Source organism: Entelurus aequoreus, linkage group LG23, assembly GCF_033978785.1.
Source record: "Entelurus aequoreus isolate RoL-2023_Sb linkage group LG23, RoL_Eaeq_v1.1, whole genome shotgun sequence".
Classification (NCBI taxonomy): Eukaryota; Metazoa; Chordata; class Actinopteri; order Syngnathiformes; family Syngnathidae; genus Entelurus; species Entelurus aequoreus.
The window spans coordinates 28,230,856-28,241,464 of record NC_084753.1 but is presented as its reverse complement, the minus strand read 5'-3'; the positions used below and the strand labels follow the sequence as shown (position 1 = coordinate 28,241,464).

Below are 10,609 nucleotides of genomic sequence, written 5' to 3'. Positions count from 1 at the left end.
CAATAACCGCAATAATAATAACCATGCTATAACAATTTCACATCATTACATCCCTAATAGTGTAGAGCAGGGGTGTCCAAAGTGCGGCCCAGGGGCCATTTGCGGCCCGCAGGTCACTTTTTAACGGCCCCACGGCACGTTCTAAAAATACGATTAAAAAAAAACAACATAAAAAGTGGTATAAAAGAGCAACCAGGTGAACAAGAAAATGTTGCAATGTTTACTCTAACAACACAAAGCTGCCATGCAGGCTGTTTCTCTCTTTAAAAAATAATAATGAATCAAAATCAATGTCATTATGAATTATTGACCTATTCAAGACTCCAATTACGTCACATTAAATATTCCACTTTGAGATATTCTTTGGGGAAAATGTTGCATATTTTGTGTTTGCCATATAAAAAACTAAGCTTTTTTTTTTTTTTTTTAAAGAAGGGCCTAAAACGAACAAACAAAAACCATAAACAACAATACAACTTATAATTGACGGAGAGATCTGAAGTTGATCTCGAGATTATTGTGTTAAAAGTAAACAGTAAAAAATATAAATAATTTATTTTTTAACACTTTAATGAGTAGGACCCTTTTGGTTCCCCAATAAATTTAGTGTGATTTGTTTTTAAGTGTCATTGTTCCAAAAATAATAATGAATCAAAATCAATGTTGTTATGAGTTATTGACCTTTTTAAGGCTCCAATTTTTATATAATCTGAAATATTCCACTTACAAATTTTATTGGGTGAAAATATTACATATTTTGTGTTTTTTTCCATTAAAAAACAGGGTTTTCTTTGACAATAAGAGCATATAACTTAAATCTTTAAAAACGTAATATTGACAGATAGACCTAATGTTGATCTAGAGATTTAAACCTTGAATAATAATACAAATAATAATACTGAATAATGACACATTTTAAATATTTTTTTGACCAAAACCCTTTGGGGCCCCCGGGATCGAGCCTGAGTGGAGGCCTAAATGTATATTTTGTATACATATATTGTATTGGTTTTTAAAATAAAAAATATAAAATGGCCCCCGCTAGCTTTGATTTTTCAGTGTGCGGCCCTCAGTGGAAAAAGTCTGGACACCCCTGGTGTAGAGCACTGGTGTGCCGTGGGAGCTTATGTAATTTCACCTAATTGGGTTAAAAATATTTTTTTAAAACCAGTAATTATAATCCGTAAATGTGCCGTTGTTGAGTGTCTGTGCTGTCTAGAGATCGGCAGAGTAACCGCGTAATACTCTTCCATACTAGTAGGTAGCAGCAGGTAGCTAATTGCTTTGTACATGTCGGGAACGACGACAGTGGTTTGCAGGTAAAAAGGTGTCTAATGCTTAAACCAAAAATTAAAAAAATGCGAGTGCTGCTAAGAAAAGGCATTGAAGCTTAGGGAAGGCTATGCAGAACTAAAACCGAACTGGCTGCAAAGTAAACAAAACACAAAATGCTGGACGACAGCAAAGACTTACAGCGTGTGGAGCAGACGGCGTCCACAAAGTACATCCGTAAATGACATGTGTGGAGAATGCATATATGTTTCATAGTTCTTTCTTTATTCATAGTCATGTTTAAATCAGCTAGTATTTTTCCATTTGTACTCTTTCTATGTTTGTATCTTATGTCCGCAAGTAAACTGTGTGCTTTACTTTGAAGGCTTGGAATGTGGGAGTTGGAGTACTCCCTTTTATATCTTATCTGTATTAGAACAATGAGGCTGTATTCCTTTCTGGACAGGGTGGGGGCTGTTTTCGTATTCAAGAAGTTGTCTCTTCCCGTTTGGAATGTTAGACCAATTGTGTTAGATGTAAATATAAACGGAATACAATGATTTGCAAATCCTTTTCAACCCATATTCAGTTGAATGCACTACAAAGACAAGATATTTGATGTTCAAACTCATAAACTTGATTTTTTTTTGCAAATAATAATTAATTTAGAATTTCATGGCTGCAACACGTGCCAAAGTAGTTGGGAAAGGGCATGTTCACCACTGTGTTACATGGCCTTTCCTTTTAACAACACTCAGTAAACGTTTGGGAACCGAGGAGACACATTTTTGAAGCTTCTCAGGTGGAATTCTTTCCCATTCTTGCTTGATGTACAGCTTAAGTTGTTCAACAGTCCGGGGGTCTCCGTTGTGGTATTTTAGGCTTTATAATGCGCCACACATTTTCAATGGGAGACAGGTCTGGACTACAGGCAGGCCAGTCTAGTACCCGCACTCTTTTACTATGAAGCCACGTTGATGTAAGACGTGGCTTGGCATTGTCTTGCTGAAATAAGCAGGGGCGTCCATGGTAACGTTGCTTGGATGGCAACATATGTTGCTCCAAAACCTGTATGTACCTTTCAGTATTAATGGCGCCTTCCCAGATGTGTAAGTTACCCATGTCTTGGGCACTAATACACCCCCATACCATCACAGATGCTAGCTTTTCAACTTTGCGCCTATAACAATCCGGATGGTTCTTTTCCTCTTTGGTCCGGAGGACACGACGTCCACAGTTTCCAAAAACTATTTGAAATGTGGACTCGTCAGACCACAGAACATTTTTCCACTTTGTATAAGTCCATCTTAGATGAGCTCAGGCCCAGTGAAGCCGACGGCGTTTCTGGGTGTTGTTGATAAACGGTTTTCGCATTGCATAGGAGAGTTTTAACTTGCACTTACAGATGTAGCGACCAACTGTAGTTACTGACAGTGGGTTTCTGAAGTGTTCCTGAGCCCATGTGGTGATATCCTTTACACACTGATGTCGCTTGTTGAAGCAGTACAGCCTGAGGGATCGAAGGTCACGGGCTTAGCTGCTTACGTGCAGTGATTTCTCCAGATTCTCTGAACCCTTTGATGATATTACGGACCGTAGATGGTGAAATCCCTAAATTCCTTGCAATAGCTGGTTGGGAAATGTTGTTCTTAAACAATTTGCTCTCGCATTTGTTGACAAAGTGGTGACCCTCGCCCCATCCTTGTTTGTGAATGACTGAGCATTTTATGGAATCTACTTTTATACCCAATCATGGCACCCACCTGTTCCCAATTTGCCTGTTCACCTGTGGGATGTTCCAAATAAGTGTTTGATGAGCATTCCTCAACTTTATCAGTATTTATTGCCACCTTTCCCAACTTCTTTGTCACGTGTTGCTGGCATCAAATTCTAAAGTTAATGATTATTTGCACAAAAAAAAAATGTTTATCAGTTTGAACATCAAATATGTTGTCTTTGTAGCATATTCAACTGAATATGGGTTGACAATGATTTGCAAATCATTGTATTCTGTTTATATTTACATCTAACACAATTTCCCAACTCATATGGAAACAGGGTTTGTATGTCCTCCTGAAATAATTTGGGATTGACCAGTGACTTTAATTCCCTGGGAGGGAAGGCTGGTCAGACGCAACAATTGACAATCAACAAAATAGGAACGTAAGACAAGAACTAAAACTCAAAATAAGTCACGACGTTGAGACGAGCTATACTGACGCATGCTTGGTTATGGTTGGAATCAGGCCTGGCCCTAACCAATCTGGCGCCCTAGGCAAGATTTTAGGTGGCGCCCCCCCACATCAGCAGTGAAGTGTATATATATACTCACAAGAAACGGAATAGCTTTGTCTTTGACCTTTTTTTTTACTTAAAGAAAGCAAATTAACATATTATATGAGAATGTTATGTTATGATTATCTTTAACCGAATCACAGCAGTGCTCAAATTAAAAAACAGCATTCCCTCTCATGTGATATTGCTTAATTAACATTAATGATGTGCACTTTAACAACTAGGCTTACAACTATACCTAATATATAATGGGGTGGAAAAGTGACTATTACCTGCAGAGCAAACATTAGCTAACCAGAAGGCAATAACAATGTAAACAGAAAACACCTGCTTAAAAGATCTAATACAAATGTCCTTGAGGAATGTAAGGTGGGAGTACTGTAATTACCTAATGTTACATTATTATTTTCCATAACATTTTAGCCCCCTCCACAATATTAACCCGACGTTAAAACAGAACCAGCTATTTATTTATTAGCAATTGCCGAATCATGTAACATTAGCTTAATGCTAAAAAGCCAGGTTACTATCACATTCTGTAACAGACAAATAATTTCATGTAGGCTAACGTTACCTCCCTGCTACCTTTGTCTTTTTCTCGTTTCTCCTCCTCTTCTTTTCTATTTTTTTCTTCCCTGGGCACCTGACAGTTTTGGCCGTTTTGACATATTGTGTTGATTTTTTGATGCGGTGACGTCCATAAACAGTCATGATACGGGAAGGGAGGGGGCGCACCGTGCGGGGGGAGGGGGGGGGCGTAATGTTGTAACAAATAATATTTCTATTAAATAGGCTTTACTTTGCATTTTAATTAACGTGGGATTATTGTTTGTATTTAGAAATAATAGTACCAACTTTTTTTTTCTTTTTTTTCTCCAACATTTGTGGCACTGGCGTGGCGCCCCCTGATGGACGGCGCCCTTAGCATTTGCCTATACGGCCTATGCCACGGGCCGGCCCTGGTTGGAATTCATATCCAACAATTGTGAGAACGACTTTTTATTGTCAGTATCGGCTGCTGAGTTTCATTTTTTAACGAAACTCGGCTGCTGGCGTGCCTCAGAATTTTTTCAATGGAAAAAGAATGTGTCAGAAAAGGTTGAAAAACACTAGTGTAGAGCACACCTAATAGAATTACAATAATAGTGTGCTAGTATGGTGAAGTCCACAAGGTGTCACTGTTGAATAGCCATCCATCCATACATTTTCTACAGCTTGTCCCTTTCAGGGTCACACGGGGGGTGCTGGAGCCTATCTCAGCTGCATTCGGGCAGAAGGCGGGGTACACCCTGGACAAGTCGCCACCCTAGGGCCAATTTAGTGTTGCCAATCAACCTATCCCCAGGTGCGTGTTTTTGGAGGTGGGAGGAAGTTGGATGCGCATTAATGCATTGCAAAATGAGAAACGTCGATAAAACGTCAACATTTTCTTCCACTCGACGAGTAAAAGGCTCACCTTTCACCTCCAAGACCAGATCGGAGTGGGGCATGTAGCGGATGAAGCCCTGGGGGGTGATGCTCCACACGTGGTTGTCCTGCTCCGGTGTGAGGCCCACGCGGCTCCCGGCGATGATGACGCTCCCACTGGGGCTCAGGCAGCACTCCTCCAGCAGCTGCAAGACACAAACCTCCGGTCACATCTCGGCACATTTAGAAAAGGGATCGCAGAACTGAATCAGACCTTGCAGTGCAGATGCCCGCCGCGGTAGACCCAGACCTGCTCCAAACCGTGCGTCTCCTCGGCCTCTTGAACCCGCAGGAGTTTGACGTCATCCAGATCGCCCGATACTGACATCATGAGCCTGGTCTGTCTGTTCCTTAGGCGGAAGTGCACTTGCCTCTAAAACACACAATCATTCAGGTCAGAATGATCTTTTGGATACAGGTCCTGTAATGTTGTGGCCACTGAGAGTACCAATTGTTCATGGGAGAGGGCGCCGGGCCTCTATTAGGGATAGGGTGTTTATTTAGGGGGGGTCTTTTATTAGTACAACACATTTTTATAATATTTAAAGAATACTGCATATGTTGTTCCTCAAGTATAATGCACCTTTACCATTTATTAATGGAAACGTATGCAATTCAACTATTAGGGGTACGGTGTTTATTCAGGGAGGTCTTTTATTTGGACCAATGTATTTTTATCATTATATTTTAAATAGTATATACTGTCCCCGCCACTCCGAAAGGGACAAGCAGTAGAAAATGGATGGATAGATGGATGTTCCTCAAGGATAATGCACCTGGGACGGCGTGGCGTAGTGGGTAGAGCAACCGTGCCAGAAACCTGAGGGTTGCAGGTTCGCTCCCCGCCTCTTACCATCCAAAAATCGCTGCCGTTGTGTCCTTGGGCAGGACACTTCACCCTTTGCCCCCGGTGCCGCTCACACCGGTGAAATGAATGATGAATGATAGGGATAGGTGGTGGTCGGAGGGGCCGTAGGCGCAAATTGCAGCCACGCTTCCGTCAGTCTACCCCAGGGCAGCTGTGGCTACGTGAGTAGCTTACCACCACCAGGTGTGAATTATTGATGGGTTCAGAAAAACATGTAAAGCGACTTTGGGTACTTAGAAAAGCGCTATATAAATCCCAGGTATTATTATTATTATTATTTACCATTTATTAACGGGAGAGGGTGCCAGGCCTATATTAGGGGCAAGGTGTTTATTCAAGGGGATCTTTGATTTGGACAACACATTTTTATAATATTTGAAGAATACTGCATATGTTGTTCCTCAAGGATAATGCACCTTTACCATTTATTAATTGAAGGGTGTGTGCCATTCAACTGTTAGGGGTAAGGTGTTTATTTAGTGAGGTCTTTTATTTGGACCAATGCATTTTTATCATTATATTTTAAATAGTATATATTGTCCCCGCCACGCCAAAAGGGACAAGCGGTAGAAAATGGATGGATGAATGCACCTTTACCATTTATTAACGGGAGAGGGTGCCAGGTCTATATTAGGGGCAAGGTGTTTATTCGAGGGGATTTTTTATTTGGACAACATATTTTTATAATATTTGAAGAATACTGCATATGTTGTTCTTCAAGGATAATGCACCTTTACGATTTATTAATTGAAAAGTATGCCACTCAACTGTTAGGGGTAAGGTGTTTATTTAGTGAGGTCTTTTATTTGGACCAATGCATTTTTATCATTATATTTTAAATAGTATATATTGTCCCCGCCACGCCAAAAGGGACAAGCGGTAGAAAATGGATGGATGAATGCACCTTTACCATTTATTAACGGGAGAGGGTGCCAGGTCTATATTAGGGGCAAGGTGTTTATTCGAGGGGATTTTTTATTTGGACAACATATTTTTATAATATTTGAAGAATACTGCATATGTTGTTCTTCAAGTATAATGCACCTTTACCATTTATTAATGGAAAAGTATGCAATTCAACTATTAGGGGTACGGTGTTTATTCAGGGAGGTCTTTTATTTGGACCAATGTATTTTTATCATTATATTTTAAATAGTATATACTGTCCCCGCCACTCCGAAAGGGACAAGCGGTAGAAAATGGATGGATAGATGGATGTTCCTCAAGGATAATGCACCTTTACCATTTATTAACGGGAGAGGGTGCCAGGCCTATATTAGGGGCAAGGTGTTTATTCAAGGGGATCTTTGATTTGGACAACACATTTTTATAATATTTGAAGAATACTGCATATGTTGTTCCTCAAGGATAATGCACCTTTACCATTTATTAATTGAAGGGTGTGTGCCATTCAACTGTTAGGGGTAAGGTGTTTATTTAGTAAGGTCTTTTATTTGGACCAATGCATTTTTATCATTATATTTTAAATAGTATATATTGTCCCCGCCACGCCAAAAGGGACAAGCGGTAGAAAATGGATGGATGAATGCACCTTTACCATTTATTAACGGGAGAGGGTGCCAGGTCTATATTAGGGGCAAGGTGTTTATTCGAGGGGATTTTTTATTTGGACAACATATTTTTATAATATTTGAAGAATACTGCATATGTTGTTCTTCAAGGATAATACACCTTTACGATGTATTAATTGAAAAGTATGCCACTCAACTGTTAGGGGTAAGGTGTTTATTCAGGAAGGTCTTTTATTTGGACCAATGCATTTTTATCATTATATTTTAAATAGTATATATTGTCCCCGCCACTCCGAAAGGGACAAGCGGTAGAAAATGGATGGATAGATGGATGTTCCTCAAGGATAATGCACCTTTACCATTTATTAACGGGAGAGGGTGCCAGGCCTATATTAGGGGCAAGGTGTTTATTCAAGGGGATCTTTGATTTGGACAACACATTTTTATAATATTTGAAGAATACTGCATATGTTGTTCCTCAAGGATAATGCACCTTTACCATTTATTAATTGAAGGGTGTGTGCCATTCAACTGTTAGGGGTAAGGTGTTTATTTAGTGAGGTCTTTTATTTGGACCAATGCATTTTTATCATTATATTTTAAATAGTATATATTGTCCCCGCCACGCCAAAAGGGACAAGCGGTAGAAAATGGATGGATGAATGCACCTTTACCATTTATTAACGGGAGAGGGTGCCAGGTCTATATTAGGGGCAAGGTGTTTATTCGAGGGGATTTTTTATTTGGACAACATATTTTTATAATATTTGAAGAATACTGCATATGTTGTTCTTCAAGGATAATGCACCTTTACGATTTATTAATTGAAAAGTATGCCACTCAACTGTTAGGGGTAAGGTGTTTATTCAGGGAGGTCTTTTATTTTGGACCAATGCATTTTTATCATTATATTTTAAATAGTATATATTGTCCCCGCCACGCCGAAAGGGACAAGCGGTAGAAAATGGATGGATGGATGCACCTTTACCATTTATTAACGGGAGAGGGTGCCAGGCCTATATTAGGGGCAAGGTGTTTATTCAAGGGGATCTTTGATTTGGACGACACATTTTTATAATATTTGAAGAATACTGCATATGTTGTTCCTCAAGGATAATGTACCTTTACCATTTATTAATTGAAGGGTGTGCCATTCAACAATTAGGGGCAAGGTGTTTATTCAGGGAGGTCTTTTACTTGGACCAATGCATTTTTATCATTATATTTTAAATAGTATATATTGTGCCCGCGACCCCAAAAGGGACAAGCAGTAGAAAATTGATGGATGGATGGATGGATGTTCCTGAAGGATAATGCACCTTTACCATTTATTGACGAGAGAGTGTGCCAGGTAACTATTAGAGTTAAGGTGTTTATTTACGGGAGTGTTTCTATGTTTATAACTTTTTGAAGCGTACTGTGTATATTTTTCCCCAAGAATAATGCACTTTTACTATGTATTGATGGGAGAGGGTGCCTGGCCTCTATTAGGGGTAAGGTTTTTATTCAGGGGGGGTCTTTGATTTGGAAAAAATGCATTTTTATAATATTTTAAATAGTATATAATGTTGGTCGAGGTTATTGCACCTTTACCGTTTATTAACGGGAGAGGGTTCTAGGCAAGTATTAGGGTAAGGTGTTTATTCAGGGGGGTCTTTTATTTGGAAAAAATGCATTTTTGTATTTTCAATAATATATATCGTTCGTCGAGGATAATGCACCTTTACCATTTATCAACAGGAGAGTTTGCCAGGTAACTATTAAAGGTAAGGTGTTTATTTACGGAAGTGTTTGTATGTTTATAATATTTTGAAGAGTACTGTGTATAATTTCCCCCAAGAATAATGCACTTTTATTATGTATTAATGGTAGACAGTGCCAGACGTTTATTAGGGGTAAGGTGTTTATTCAGGGGAGTGTTTTATTTGGAAAAAATGCATTTTTATATTTTCAATAATATCTATCGTTAGTCGAGGATAATGCACCTTTACCATTTACTAACAGGAGAGTTTGCCAGGTAATTATTAAGGGTAAGGTGTTTATTTACTGGAGTGTTTGTATGTTTATAATATTATGAAGAGTACTGTGTATATTTTTCCCCAAAAATAATGCATTTTGACTATGTATTAATGGGAGAGTGTGCCAGACGTTTATTAGGGGTACGCTGTTTATTCAGGGGAGCATTTCTATAATTTTTGAAGAATACTGCATATGTTGTTCCTAAATGATAATGCACTTTTACCATTTACTAACGGGAGAGGGTGCCAGGCCTCTATTAGGGGTAAGGTGTTTATTCAGGGGGTCTTTTATTTGGACAAATGCATTTTTATAATTATATTTTAAATAGTATATGTTGTTCCTCAAGGATAATGCACCTTTACCATTTATCAACAGGAGAGGGTGCCAGGCAACTATTAGAGGTAAGGTGTGAACAATTTCCCTTGTGGATCATTAAAGTTTGTGTAAGTTTTATTCAGGGGGGTACTTTATTTGGAAAAATGCATATTTATAATAATATTTTAAAGAGTATATATTGTTTGTCGAGGATAATGCACCTTTACCATTTATTAACGGGAGAGTGTGCCAGGCCTCTATTAGGGGTAAAGTGTTTATTCAGGGGGGTCTTTTCTTTGGAAAAATTGCATTTTTATAATATTTTAAATAGTATATATTGTTTGTCAAGGATAATGCACTTTTACCATTTATTAACAGGAGAGTTTGCCAGGTAAGGTGTTTATTTACGGGAGTGTTTGTATGTTTATAATATTTTGAAGAGTACTGTGTATATTTCCCCCCAATAATAATGCACTATTACAATGTATTAATGGTAGAGTGTGCCGGACGTTTATTAGGGGTAAGCTGTTTATTCAGGGGGGTTTACCATTTAGGCATGGGAGTATGTGCCAGGCATCTGTTAGGGGTAACACGTTTATTCAGGGGAGTCTTATTTGTACAAACACATTTTACATTCAGTATAGACTAGTCACAGTATCTAATAGTATATAAGATGAATATTTTCCCCCAAGGGTGATGCATTTAGCTATTAATTGGGGCGTGGCGTCTAATAGAAAGGAGGCCCTTTATTTAGGGAAATTATTTCTTGCATGATATTTCACTGATTTGCTTAAAAGTTTTTAAAATATGGTTGATTTAAACAGGGTTTTGTTAGAGTGGA

At 38.7% G+C, this 10,609-nt stretch overlaps 1 protein-coding gene across 2 annotated transcripts in view; it reads right to left on the bottom strand.

The window, feature by feature from the left end:
* Positions 1–10,609, bottom strand: part of LOC133640470 (beta/gamma crystallin domain-containing protein 1-like) — an 81,673-nt gene that overhangs the window by 3,760 nt on the left and 67,304 nt on the right. For both annotated transcript variants that reach the window (XM_062033914.1, XM_062033913.1), the window contains 2 exons: positions 5,249–5,407; positions 5,024–5,180 (listed from right to left, as the gene is read on the bottom strand). In XM_062033914.1, the coding sequence (XP_061889898.1) occupies positions 5,024–5,180; positions 5,249–5,407 (316 nt within the window). The remainder of the gene's footprint in view (positions 1–5,023; positions 5,181–5,248; positions 5,408–10,609) is intronic.